At 38.7% G+C, this 14465-nt stretch overlaps 1 protein-coding gene across 9 annotated transcripts in view; it reads right to left on the minus strand.

The window, feature by feature from the left end:
* Nucleotides 1-14465, minus strand: part of mob2a (MOB kinase activator 2a) — a 46741-nt gene that overhangs the window by 17556 nt on the left and 14720 nt on the right. The window contains exons 1-2 of one of the 9 annotated variants that reach the window (XM_059546024.1): nucleotides 9857-10009; nucleotides 9414-9527 (exon numbers count right to left, since the gene is read on the minus strand). The exons of 2 other annotated variants lie outside the window; for them this stretch is intronic. In XM_059546024.1, coding sequence (XP_059402007.1) covers nucleotides 9414-9451 — 38 coding nt within the window. In that variant the 5' untranslated portion in view covers nucleotides 9452-9527; nucleotides 9857-10009. Of the gene's footprint in view, nucleotides 1-6659; nucleotides 7006-9413; nucleotides 9602-9856; nucleotides 10010-14465 lie in introns of those variants that run through there. 6 more of the 9 variants (XM_059546029.1, XM_059546025.1, XM_059546030.1 and 3 more) reach the window with 6 other exon arrangements.

Below are 14465 nucleotides of genomic sequence, written 5' to 3' on the forward strand. Positions count from 1 at the left end.
GGCTTCATTCAGCTTGTGAAAGAGCCACTGAATGCTGGCAATTATGGAGGCAGAGTCTTTGATCTCCAGATTAGGAGGTAGGAAAAGCTAATCAAGGTCTTTGTTTGAAGGACAAAAAGATGAAAGATGATGAGACAAGCTTCATCAGTGTAGACAGCCATTATGTAAAGTAATGAGGTACATATGAATAGTCACAAACGTGCACAGGCACACACTAATTCATCTGAAATGGATGGCAAGAGTTACAGTAAAGATGTAAGAAGATCAAGAGAAAAAATAGCTGTGGGCTAAAAAACAAAAACAGTTATAAAAAAAAAGAACCATGTGATGTAAAATTGCACTGTTAAACCACAAGCTCCATCTGAAGGCAGAGATTCAAACAGTGGATGAGTCTTGTTTTTACTGTATAAAGTGCCTCCTACTGGAGAAATACAGAAGTACATCAACCAAAGTTGCTGGTTAGCATGTTCAGTTTAGCCCCTGCTGATAAATACTGTAACTAAACCATTTGACTGCCAAAAGCATTTTCTCAATGGACGGCCATTCAAAAGTAACCGTTTTTCTCCAGGTATATAGACAATTTCCATCAGGAAAGGTTCTTTTATTTTCTTACAGCATTTTGCCCACATGCATCAAACAAGCCTCTTTGTAAACTGTCCAAACTGGCCATTCTTGTATCACTCTTGCTTGATTTGTCCATATATTCATTTTGTAAGCAGAATAACAAGAGAGTGAGTTGCATGTTAGAGTCTAATAAAAAGACCTCTGTACAAGAGAGGAAATAAGCTGTGGGATGCCATGTTTCATGCTTAAGAAAAGGAGCCAAACAATTGTGCTGCACAACAAAAGACCTTCACGGTGGTGAGTGGTGCAAGAGAAGAAAACCCTCTCTTATAGACAGCGAGAGTAATGCATATTGACTTTGAGGTGTCAAATGCCAAACAGTAAGGATTTTTTGACGACAGCAGTGCTCAAGCGACTGGACCACAGTTCTGCGAGACGATCATCAGAACATATGCTACAGCTGAATCACTCTGTGGTTAGTTCCTGTCCCAATTCCTTTTTTGGAAAAACTGTAATTTAGCCCTTAAGTGCTCTCAGATGCTCATTTCCTGATTCTGCCCTAGAAGGCCTTCAACTATCATAGACATTTCTGTTCAGTGTTTACACAAACATCTCCACCCATCCTCACAGAGACAAACTGGAAACCAAAGGTTCATTCAGAACTTTCCAGTTTGTAGACAAACCATTTATACTCTTCATTTTTAATTATAATTTTAATAACAGTTCCCTCATTGCTGTAGTACATGCTCAGCTAACAGACTCAATGAAAACACCTCAGAACAACAGATTGAGAGCCTACTTGAATACACAAAAACCTGTATAGTCATGTGAAGAACTAAGCCTTGTGTTTTATTGGATGTAGAAATGTAAACAGCAGCCCAGCTCAGGTGTGAGGCTCATGGAAACAGTTATCCTGTAAGCAGCTTAGATGCCACTGGGATAGAAACCCATCCAACCAAACCTCAGTAGAGCCCCTTGGTATCATCCCTGAGGATGTTGAATCCACAACAACTGAATGTTGTGGTTCGGAGATTCGCGTAGCTTTCCTGAACCTGATGCTGGTCTGGCCAAACATTTTCAAGCAGCAGTTCTTGAGACTCAGGCCTTGCATGCTTTCCAGCAGAAGTACGGATGACACAACTACATGTTTTGGAAGGAAAATTGGTGAGAGACAAACATCTGAAATTAATATGCCATAGAAACACCTACTGCTGACTTTATCAATTTAAAGGGTTGGTTCACCCAAAAAATGAAAATTATGTCATTAATAACTCACCCTCATGTCGTTCCAAACCAGTAAGACCTCCGTTTATCTTCGGAACACAGTTTAAGATATTTTAGATTTAGTCTGAGAGCTCTCAGTCCCTCCATTGAAGCTGTGTGTAGGGTATACTGTCCATGTCCAGAAAGGTAAGAAAAACATCATCAAAGTAGTCCATGTGACATCAGAGGGTCAGTTAGAATTTTTTGAAGCATCGAAAATACATTTTGGTCCAAAAATAGCAAAAACTACGACTTTATTCAGCATTGTCTTCTCTTCCGTGTCTGTTGTAAGACAGTTCAAAACAAAGCAGTTTGTGATATCCGGTTCGCGAACGAATCATTCGATGTAACCGGATCTTTTTGAACTAGTTCAGCAAATCGAACTGAATAGTTTTAAACTGTTCGCGTCTCTAATGCGCATTAATCCACAAATGACTTAAGCTGTTAACTTTTTTAATGTGGCTGACTCTCCCTCTGAGTTAAAACAAACCAATATCCCAGAGTAATTCATTTACTCAAACAGTACACTGACTGAACTGCTGTGAAGAGAGAACTGAAGATGAACACCGAGCCGTGCCAGATAACGAACAATAGACTGACTCATTCACGAGTCAAGAACCGTTTCTTCAGGCGCGTCCGATTTGAGAACCGATGAGCTGATGATACTGCGCATGTGTGATTCAGCGTAAAGCAGACTGACACACAGAGCGTCTAAACCGAACTGATTCTTTTGGTGAATGATTCTGAACTGATTTTGTGCTAATGTTATGAGCCCAGGTAAACTGAAGGCTTGCAGTCATTGCCAATGACGCCATTACGTTGAGCGCAAAAGAACCGGTGAACCGTTTTCTTCAACCGGTTTATTGAATCGAACTGTTCGAAAGAACTACTGGTGATCCGAAAACCGATGCAACCGGTTCTTGACTCGTGAACGAGTCAGTCTATTGTTCGTTATCTGGCTCGGCTCGGTGTTCATCTTCAGTTCTCTCTTCACAGCAGTTCAGTCAGTGTACTGTTTGAGTAAATGAATTACTCGTTTTAACTCAGAGGGAGTGTCAGCCACATTAAAAAAAGTTAACAGCTTAAGTCATTTGTGGATTAATGCTTATTGGAGACACGAACCGTTTAAAATGATTCAGTTCGATTTGGTGAACCGGTTCAAAAAGATCCGGTTAAATCGAATGATTCATTCGCGAACCGGATATCACAAACTGCTTTGTTTTGAACTCTCTCACAACAGACACGGAAGAGAAGACAATGCTGAATAAAGTCGTAGTTTTTGCTATTTTTAGACCAAAATGTATTTTAGGTGCTTCAAAAATTCTAACTGACCCTCTGATGTCACATGGACTACTTTGATGATGTTTTTCTTACCTTTCTGGACATGGACAGTATACTGTGCACACAGCTTCAATGGAGGGACTGAGAGCTCTCGGACTAAATCGAAAATATCTTAAACTGTGTTCCAAAAATAAACTGGTTTTACTGGTCTTACTGGTTTGGAACGACATGAGGGTAAGTTATTAATTACATAATTTAGATTTTTGGGTGAACTATCCTTTTAATGCTGGAACACTACACTACTTTTACCTGATTTTCCCTCGATTTAGAATTTGGATAAGTTAATGCTAGCTGCCGAAAGTCAGAGTCAGTCTGCAGATTTGAGTTGACAGATTTCATAGAAAACCACTCAAGTTTATGATAGTCACAGACTCTGATTTTTTTTAGCTTCAGACTATGATCCATCAAGTCAGAGGATATCAAATATGTTTTATATTTTGAGCCGATTTTTGATCCAAATTTGTCACACATCTCCTAGCAAAAAGGCGCACATTTCTGTGTGAGTTTGCAGTGATCTAAAGGACGTTAAAGTCTGGTAGTGTATGATCCTCAGTCATTTAGTGTATGATGCCCAGTTTTTCCTTGTGACTGTTTACAAAGTCAGTAAGTGTATGATGTCTAGCATTTTAAAGTCTGTTCAGATTTTAAAATTTGTGTGCATTCCAGCTTTTACTAGTGCCTCCCTTTCTCAGAGCAAACAACACAAATTGGCCAACCCTGAATGAAGGGACCACCAATCTCTTCAGTGTTAACTTCTGTTCAAGGAGTTGTACTCCTCCAGTGTACATCTAAGAATGATACTCCCACAACGTCCAAAAAAACCCCTTGATTTCAAGACGTGAAAATGGGGTTAAATGTCGAGAACTAACCTTTAAAACTTATGCATGCTGTGACCTTGATGTGCAAGTGGAACTGAATGTGTCCGTCAGAATGCAATTGTTCCTGAATGAGTGGGGCCCAAGGCATTTCCAAGCGGATGGCGTCACAGCTGCGACCTCTGGACGTTACCTAATAGGAACCTGCAGTGAAGAGCAATAATGCGTTCCTCCTTTTCCTCCAACAAGAAGCTAAATATAGAAAGGCTTAGCACTGCAAAAAAAATAAAAATCCCTCTCCCATTATGAGATGTGTGAACATTATCAAGCTAAGGGAGTGATGAAGAGTTCTGTGGTGATGGTCTTTTGGTAACCTCCTTCCATTTCAACAATTAATCAAAGATAATTACAAAAGAAATGAAAGGGGCACATCTGTCAAGAATGAACAACATCTCTAGGGTAATTAAACGGGTACTGGGAGGGGTGGACATGTGGTTTGCAGAGTACCGCCAAAACAGATTATGCCCTACACAGTTTAAGCATTCATTTATCCTTTGCTGATGTGATTAAGTGTTGAAACGGGTGGATGTGTGCGGAGTCTCCAGCTGAGGTAGGAATGAATGAAGTGACCTTCGGCTATGATGCTGAGCAAGCATTATCAGGTGCTCATGCTGCAGCTCAGGATGCTGAGGCAGTGTGAAAGAGGCGTCACTGCAAGCCGATATATCGCAGTGGGAGGAGGCATTTACGTAATATTCACACGAGAGACTGAAGGGGGAAAGACAGAGGGGAACTGCAGGTCTGGAGGGGCTACAGATAATGAGACAACATTATCCAACCATGACAACAAACTATGGAATAGATAACTGATGGATGTGCAAATGTACTGCCTATTTATTGAAAAAAAAAAAAAACCTTAATGCAATTACAAAGTAAGACATACAGTAGCGTTCAAGTGCAATCTAGTACATCCTACCTCCTCATCTTTAGTTTTTATGTTTTTGTGGCTGATATGAATGGTGAAAGTACAAATAACTTTAATCGCATTAAGACTAAGAATAAAATGGGTTTAGTGCACGTTTTCTAGAAACTTGGTGCAAAACTTGCTAGTTTTCAAGAACAACAAATAAGCTTATCAGCATCCAAAAATTAAACCTACTAAAAAAAACCTCATTAAAATACTACTAGACAACAGCAATATGGTTAACAATACATTATTTATAGTTTGAACACAATGCTAATTTTATTCAAAAAGGAAACCTCAAAGATGATGAACTCAGACCTTTTTTGATCGTCACAGGATATTGGCCCACAGCTAGAGCAGAATGCAGACAGTAAGGAACCGCTGGCCAACACAGACCAATTAAATCACATCAGATTAAATAGACGCCCCAGTCAGATGGCTTCACAGATAACAGCGTACTTGAAAACCATATTAAGATGCCTACACTCCCATAACAAATCACTTCCATGCAAAATCCTACGTCACATTTTGGCCACCTTTTGAGGAAGCACTAAATGGAAAACTACAGTAACTCAAATCTGTTTACACAATCCCAAACAGGATGTAATTACAGATTTTGGGAGTTGGACTTCACCTAAACAAGATTAACAACACTATATTTGACACGGCATGAATTTTGCAAAGATGCATTTTCCATTCATTCAAGTCATGGCGTGGTCACGTACAACATTTCCATCTAGTTATTGCAACTTAAGCATAGCTTTGGTGATATACAAGCTGTTATCTAAACATCAGACACTCCAGAGGTTAAAATATTTGTTGCGGAAAGCAGGTGTGTCCAAAATCAACATCCCTGAGGACACTCACGATTGGCAATGTAAACTTGAAAGACTAAACAACACCACCTGACGACGGCGTTATAAAACCAAACAGTGGGTTTGTATACTGCACTACAAAGATATGAACTCCATCCACAACAGCCAGCCAATAACATCTCAGCCACAGAAGACAAAATACACTGCCAGATCAAGCAGAGTTTGGTTTTCTAGCTTGCCAAATGTAAACAATGACTCTGAATCAAGAGTCTAAAAGGAGACAGAAACAATGGAAAGATGAAGAGGACAGAACAAAGGACAGATAGATCAGCAAAAAACAAACTCAACTTTTTAATCAAATACATCTGGGACATTTTCACATTGGCGAGCAACCTTAAAAAACCCTGGAACTTTAGCGATGTTATATATAGCAGCTCCACAGTAAAATAAAACTACAACCATATGTAAATGGAAAAAGGAAAGAGCAACTCTCGAGCCTTCCACATTAAAAAAAAACGCACTGGTCTGTTAGCTTTCACTAACTTTTGAAAAGCCCACTTGCTTAACTTTCCAAATCGAGGTAGAGGTCGAAACTAACACTGGAGAGGGCAAAGTCTGCCCTTAGCAATTGGGAAAAAGCAAGCTGGGAACATAGTGTCCCAACCAACATTGGTCTGTAGCCCCCACACTCTACAAAAAGTCATGAGCTGCACAGATATTGAACTTCAGATAATGACTCTTTCTCTTGCCAAATATTCTAGGCATCATCTTAGGACTGATTGTCCAGCATACTTCAAGAGCATCCTCAACTCCAAGACAGTAGAGGACTTCTGGAGAAAAGAAAAAAAACATGCAGAAGAGGAGGATAAAACATCCCAAAACTACCAGTTTTGGTACCTGTAAAAGAAGCAGTCACAACACACAAGAACCCCCATGCAGCTTGTGAGGTCAACAATCAGACGGTCCCGTCCTCTGTCGAGCCGGCTTTAAGATGTACTACAGGTAAGTGGCATCCGTTATAGCGTGAACTCTTGGCATTGCATCTTTGCAGATCTGCAGTGGAGCCCCAAACGGTTTCTTCTCACACTTCCTGACTCCCTCTCCTGCTTCCAGTTGTTGGACCGCACACAGTCAGGGCCTTGTTAGGTGGTGATTTCCCTTGGCGCGGTGCAGACAGAACAACAGTTCAGTCAGCAAACAAACAAGCGTCCGCAGCAGGCGAGCACACCGCGTGCAGTCGTTCAGCACTTGTGTCTTCCTCTCTGCTGATACCCTCAGTTTCCCCCTCCCATCTTGCCTCTCTCTCTCTTTCTCTCTCTAATTCTACCACTGTCTCAGTCTCCCGTTGGCTCTGACTTTGAGGCGGGAGCACTGGGTTGTCAAATAGACTTGCTGCAAACCGATGACGGCTCACTGCAGGAATGTTTTGAGGCAGAACATTTTTAAGGGCCTCAAACAGCTCCTTCAAATGGTCCCTTTAGTGAAATTTTCTTCCCATTAACGCTTTCTGTGCTCTAAAGGAAAAAAATAAAAATAAAATAAACACTCATCATGGGTCAGTACCTAGAGGTAAGCGACCAATGTTCTGGAAAAAAATACAACTCTGGAGGCAAAGCTATTATAAAAAAAATGTATATATATATATAATAATAATAAAGAAATACAAAAATATCACTTTTCTGGCACAAGGGAGTTACATTGAAAAAACTGAAAATTGACAATCTCTTATTAATATAAAACCAAATAAAAGAAAATAATTTCTGGTCATTAAGCAAAAAGATTTCCCATCTCTCATTGTCCAGACAAAAAATTAGACCAAAACTCGCAGCACTGGTTGAGGTTCACATCCTGATTGGCTAGCATGCATGATCTGGTTTTGCTTTTTCCATTTAGCCTTGACTTGTCACAGATTTTACCTCCATATTCCAAAATGAGTTTTTTTTTCTCATGTGAAAGAAAATAAAAAATAATTAAGAATCTTCATGCACTTTTTCCACATGCCAGTTATGGATAGGAACCATGTTTGTCAAGCTCCAAACAGGCCAAACATCAAAATTAAAGCACTATTAAAGAGGTCCACATGGCTTGTGCACTTTATTCCAAGTCAAACAGAACCAAATGTATAATGTTATACATTGACAGCATATTGATAGTCTACCCTTCTGTCAATGACCAGTGCATCAATGTTCCCACACCTACACTGATTTCATTATATATGGCCAATGGCAGCTTAACTATATTTGCCTGTAAATCTCAAAAGTGCAAACCACATTGGTTCTCATGCATCAACCAAGCACATATGATCTTCTGCCTAGCATATTAACAACACCAAACTCCCCTGGTTCTTATTATTTAAATCCATCTTTTGTGTTCAATTAAATGTCAGATTTAAAAACATTTAAATTATTAAAATTTAAATTACAAGATTTAAATCATGATATGAAAAAATTGATAGCCTGAATGCACTGTAAGTCGCTTTGGATAAAAGCGTCTGCTAAATGCATACATTTAAATTATATATATATATATATATATATATATATATGCAAAAAGGTCATCAATTACCTAACCACAGAAACAGATTACATCACCTATTGTGTCAATCTAAAACCACTGAGAGGAGCTAGACCTCAGACATCAGTTTTAAGTCTGAACCCTCTCTGCATTAACAAAGCAGCAACCACAGTGATCTTCTCCCAGACTCGATGACGTTATCCCATACAGGCACAGACTGATTACGAGGCAGAAGCTCTGGAGACTACAGCGCCGGTGAGATAAGAACCTTCCCTTTGTGATGAGAAAGCTGCAGAGAGGACAAGCGTTTTCCAGGAAGAAGCAACATTTTGTGAGATCACCAGGGGAAAGTTCCATGGAAAATTTTGATAGTAGAAATTAATCCTGCATGATCTGTAAGTGCTAAATAAAGCATTCAATTTAAACCCAAAATAAGGTTACATGAGGAAACAACTAGTGTGTGTGTTTTTTTCTTAAACAGTGCAAGAAAACATTGTAAATAACATGAGCAGAGAAAGTGCATGTGTATTGTGTGCTAATGATCTGACAATGAATGGACTGGTCACTCAAAAAGCCTAAACGCTGGACTCAACTGAATCCAATGAATAACAGTTGCGAGGAGGCTGTAGGAACGGGTGATGCTATGCGTTCGTTTCGGTTCTCTCAATGGAAATGGGAGAAAAGTAACACCCCTCCCTCCTTAAAGCAAGATTTACAGGTTTACTGGTTTATTCCCCGAAATAAAACCCAACACTGCCTGGGTTTCATTGTTTCGTTAAGAGAAAACGTGGAAGTTTTAAACCATGGAACAAGTTCATATACTACACAAACGTTGCAAAATCAATGCATGTGGCTGCAAGCGTTCGTTACACATTAAGCCTTACTAAAACACGAGTATTTGTAAGGTCAGAGTCAATTTAAACGCTTTTGAAAGAGTCTCGTGCAGTGGAAACGCGGATTATTCAAACGCGAAAAACATGTGGCTTTTAGCGGAATGGAACGTAACAATGAAAATCGAACGCTAACGGTTAAAAACAAACAAAAGCAGCAAACTCAACGTTTAGCGAAAAAAACTGAATATAAGTCATTCGCGTCAATGAACGCACGATTATGCCCGTTTGATTTTAAAGAGCTTACCTGTTTAAGGTGTACGAACCGTTCCGTTTGAACCTCATTCTGGTTGATAAAAGTTTGACGATTAAATCCAGAACTGTAAAATATGAGGCTGCTGAAGCAGTATGTTACAGTAAGCTGCTGAAACACAAAGAGAGGGGAGTCCTGAGTACGAGACCGCCTCTAATATCCGTTTGTCTCGGTAGGACTGGCTTAAAAACAGACATAGTGATGAGAAGGAGATTAACGACAATTCATTGTGTGCCTGTTAAGTTATTTAGGACAGTAAAAGGTTATGTTTTGTCTCAGATAAGTTTCTTTTAGAAAACTTCATGGAAACTGGCAAACAAAGAACGAACGTTTTACCAAATGTGTGTGTGTTTTAATAAGCCGCGTTTAAATATACTGCTAAATGCCTGTATTTATGTGTGTACAGAAGGAGAGAAAGAAAACTGTTGCGGTCATACCACCAACTTCCATTCATTTATCTTCTTCCAAACAGTGAAAGCTCAGAGGATCCTTCTATAAGATAAGTTTTAGCTGTTTCCCAAGACATATCTGGAAGAGCTAAAAATAGTCATAATGATATACTTTAGGTTGGCCTCAACCACGAGACCCCACCCAATACAGCAACACCGACTGGTTCCACTTAACTTAAAGTGGCAGACTAAAAATAGATCCAGCAGTAGCTACATCTCCCAAAGCAACACAAAGAAAAGAACACATTTTCACGTATCAGGAAAAATAGATAAAATTACTATAAATCTAGAAATTAGGCTATATTTCTGCCTTTTTGTGTGCAAGTTTAAATATTACTTCAACCAAAAAAATAAGATGAAAATGTAATCACCCTCCAAAAATGAGTTTGTTTCTTCATATAAACAGATTTGGAGTAATTTGGCATTACATCACTTGCTCACCAGTGGATCCTCTGCAGTGAATGGGTGCCGCCACAATGAGAGTCCAAACAGTTGATAAAAACATCTCAATAGTCCACATGACTCCAGTCCATCAGTTAATGTCTTGTGAAGCAAACAGCTAAGAAATTACTTCAATGATGCATTTTAACTTTAAACTGTTGCTTCTGAACAAAATATGAGTCTATAATCTATAATTATACTTCCACCAGTGAAAAAGTCCATCCCCTGTTGTCCTCTCACATAAAAATTACTGGTGGATTTTACAGATACCGATAGCTAGGTTGCACCCACACTGGCCGATACCAATTAATCAAACGATAGATTTTAAAATGCATCATGGAACATTGATAGCAGAAGCAACTGTAACAATTTGTATTAGTTGATGTTGAAATTAACGCACACTAACAAGGAACATTACTTAAACAGATTTTATTAATTAATGTTACAATGTTATCAACAGTCATGCTTATTAATGGCTGTTTTTCAATGCCTACTCAAAGGCCATCACAGACGCTGGATATGTTGTGTTCAGTTCAAGCAGCGGTGTAAAATGGTTTATTTAATCACCAAAATTTCACTTCAAGAATGACCATAAAATTGACATAGGTTAATTTGAGTTTTGGTGTTTAAAAACAATAAAACACAGCAAAACGGAATGATAAAGCGTGTTCTATATTAGCTCTCTATATGAAGCATAGTTTGGAGCCACAGAAAGACAAATGTTTTGCTGAAGAGATGCACAATACACAATCTTCCTGCCCAGGGTGAATGCACATTAAAAACGTCTTGGGACAAATATAGCCTAATTTAATGGAAAACATTGCATCGCCAGCACTTAAACTGTCAGTAATCAAAAAAAGTCCATGGACAGGTTATTGCTGACAAGATTCAACATTCGATAAGGAAAAAGAAATAAAGAAAAAGAAGAAAAAAGAAAAATCATGATATCATCTGTCAAAACTATCTATCCGAATCAGGAAACTAATCAGACTTATAATCACTTTTAGTGAGCATGGGGGGAATAGTAATAAAAATATTAAAATTTAAATAATCTTTTATCTCACAACTCTCGTAATTACGGCTTTTAGCGAGTAATTTTCACGTGTAAATGGTGCTTGATCCGTGCGTATCTCTCTCCTGACTCAGACGAGACACTTTTTCACTCAAAAAGCAATGTTATGAATAGAGGTCTCATATTTTGCCTTTAAGCAATTGATTTGTTCCTTACAAACAAGGACACTGGACTCTCAATCTGACGGCACCCATTCACTGCAGAGGATCCACTGGTGAGCAAGTGATGGAATGTTAAATTTCTCCAAATCTGTTCCTGTGAAGAACTCATCTACATCTTAAAAGGCCCGAGGATGAGTATTCTAAGCAAAATTACATTTTTAGGTGAACTATTTTAATAGCTCATATTTGATATATTCTCTGGATGCATTACTTTTTTATTTCTTGTTTCACAAATAAACATGAATTCGAACTGAAATGACATGGAAATGATTTCTGAGAAATAAAAATTCATCAATATATATTATTGTTATAATAATTTTAATAATATTAATAGTAATTGTTATAATATTATATAGATAAGTGAATACATTTCATCTTTCAGTGTGATGTAACCACAAACATTCACGAATGTGTTGGACTCATAAAACTCCTCACATGTGGCTGTGTTTCATTTCCATGAGATGCCATTTAATGAAATCCTCTTCCTGACCTTCCGGTTCAAATTCCCATTCAACATCCTGTAGGGTGTGGCGAATTCAAATGCACACTCATAACTTGAAAGGGAGCCCGTTCTTACAATTGTAATCTTATAGACCCTGCAGTGTGTGTCTTGCGGCGATCACACACAATATGATGAATGCATTTCTGTCTTTGTAGTGGAGTCTCTTGGGGAAAGCTTATAATCCAACAGGCTGGCAGGACCATCATTATAATAACAGCTAGCTGGCAGTGTCCTGAGTAATCGATTCCTGCGGCTGCAGTCTGCAAAGAGTTATGCAATCCTCAGCGAGAAGCATAAGTGCACCGAGACAAACCAGCCATATAATCCTGGGACAGACTGATATTTACAACGCAACAAGGACACACACACACACACACACACACACACACACACACACACACACACACACACACACACATATACCGGTTTCATAAGAGCAGTACATCTGTTTGTGGCTAATCCTTGTGCTTAATGGCAATATGATGAGTTTTGAAGCTGAAAAGCTAGTTAATATTATCATATTTAAAATTACTCTGATATACAAGGCTTCTTACTCTGTATCTGGGGCAAGAGCCCACTGTTTTCAGCAGAGCTAATGTTCAATATTATTTCAGAGACATGCAGATTTGGGAAATTGTGCCTGCCAAACGGTTACAAAACTCAAGGGCAAGTCCCCCGCATGCACCATCCGTCCCTAGGGTATGAGGTAAATGTCATGTCCGAGAGCAAGATGGAACACCAAGAAAAATGCTCAGAGGAGAATAAAGTCAAATATTCCATCACATAAAACAGCATTCAAAAGTAAATTTATTCACAAACACAAAAAGGAAATCTGAGGTCCAGTGTTGCCAGGTCTGCAAAACAAAATCAGCCCAATTGCAAATCACAACTAGCCCAAATGCTCTCTCTCTCTCTCTCTTTTTTCACGGATTCCTCCGTGATGGATCCCAGGGGTCCACTCCATCAAAATAGCAGATGGCTTTATCTATCTATGCTTTATATTTATTTAATTTGTAATACTTATAATTTATATATAACTTCTAATAATTGTATTTATTTTATATATATACACACACACGTTAGATTTTTATGTAATTTTATATTTATTATAAATATTTTAAGATTTATCTAGAAAACCCAGTGAGACAAAAATATATACTTTGTCATTTATTTATTGAGAAAAATGATCTAGTGTTACAAATCTGTCAGAGGCAAAAGTATGTGAATCTTTGCTTTTAGGTATGACTCCCTTTTGCAGCTAAACGTTTCTTGTATCTGCTGATCAGTCCTTCACAATGACAGAACCACTTCAACTCTGTGATGTTGGTGGGTTTCCTCCTTCGAACTGCTTGTTCTTGTTGTTCTTCTTTAACCAATCTTTGGTAGAATGACTTGTGTGCTTATGGTCGTTGTCTTGCTACATGACCACTTTCTCTTAAAACTGAGTTCTTGGTCAGATGTCCTGAAATTTGCCTTTAGAATTTGCTGGCGTATTTCAGAATTAATTGTTCCCTTAATGATGGCAAGCTGCCCTGACCCAGAGGCAGAAAAACAGACCCAAACCATGATACCATCACCATCCATGATTCACAGATGACATAAGTTTGATGGAATGCAGTGTGGTTTTGTCTCCAAAAATATCGCTAGGTCTAGGTCTCATCTGTCCACAAAACATTTCTCCAGTAGTCATCCGGCTTGTCCACGTGGTCTTTAGCAAACTGTAGATGCAATGCTCTTTTTAAAGAGCAGTGGCTTTCTCCTTGCAACTCTGCCATGTACACCATGCTTGTTAAGTTTTCTCCTGACGGTGGACTTTAAAGGGGTCATCAGATGCTAGATGCACTTTTGCAAGTTGTTTGAACTGAAATGTGTGTTGGGAGAGTGTGTAAACAACCACCCTATAATGATAAAAAAATAAATAAAATATTTACCCCTTTTTCAAATCAAGCCGATCTCAGATGCCTGTCTTTGTGACGTTACACAGACAGGCCCCTCCCACAAAAGTTTGATTGACAGTAGCGTTTCAGCACAGAGTGGACTGGTGTCTTACCTTTCGCCTGTTTCACACATACTCCGTCTGCAGTCTGTATGCAGTCCGTGTGTGTTTCGTATGTGGTGCAGAAGCAGCACCGACTTATTGTGTTTTCATACAGGACGTGTTTGCAGTCTGCTACTGATCCGCGGCTTTTTAGGCCACAAACACAAACATTTTTTGATTTCAAATCATGTAAAAAAAAAAATTCTGATGCTCTTTTATCACAGTACAGTAACAATCCTTCAAAGACATTAGTTTAAACTCAGTAAATATAATCAACTTATAATTCATGCATTTGACTTCTAGGTTTACTGGAACGCTGAAATCCATTAACATGGGTATGTAAAACCCATTGACATATGTAAAATCTAAAATATGTGAATCTA

This window comes from Carassius carassius, chromosome 50 (genome assembly GCF_963082965.1).
Source record: "Carassius carassius chromosome 50, fCarCar2.1, whole genome shotgun sequence".
Classification (NCBI taxonomy): domain Eukaryota; kingdom Metazoa; phylum Chordata; class Actinopteri; order Cypriniformes; family Cyprinidae; genus Carassius; species Carassius carassius.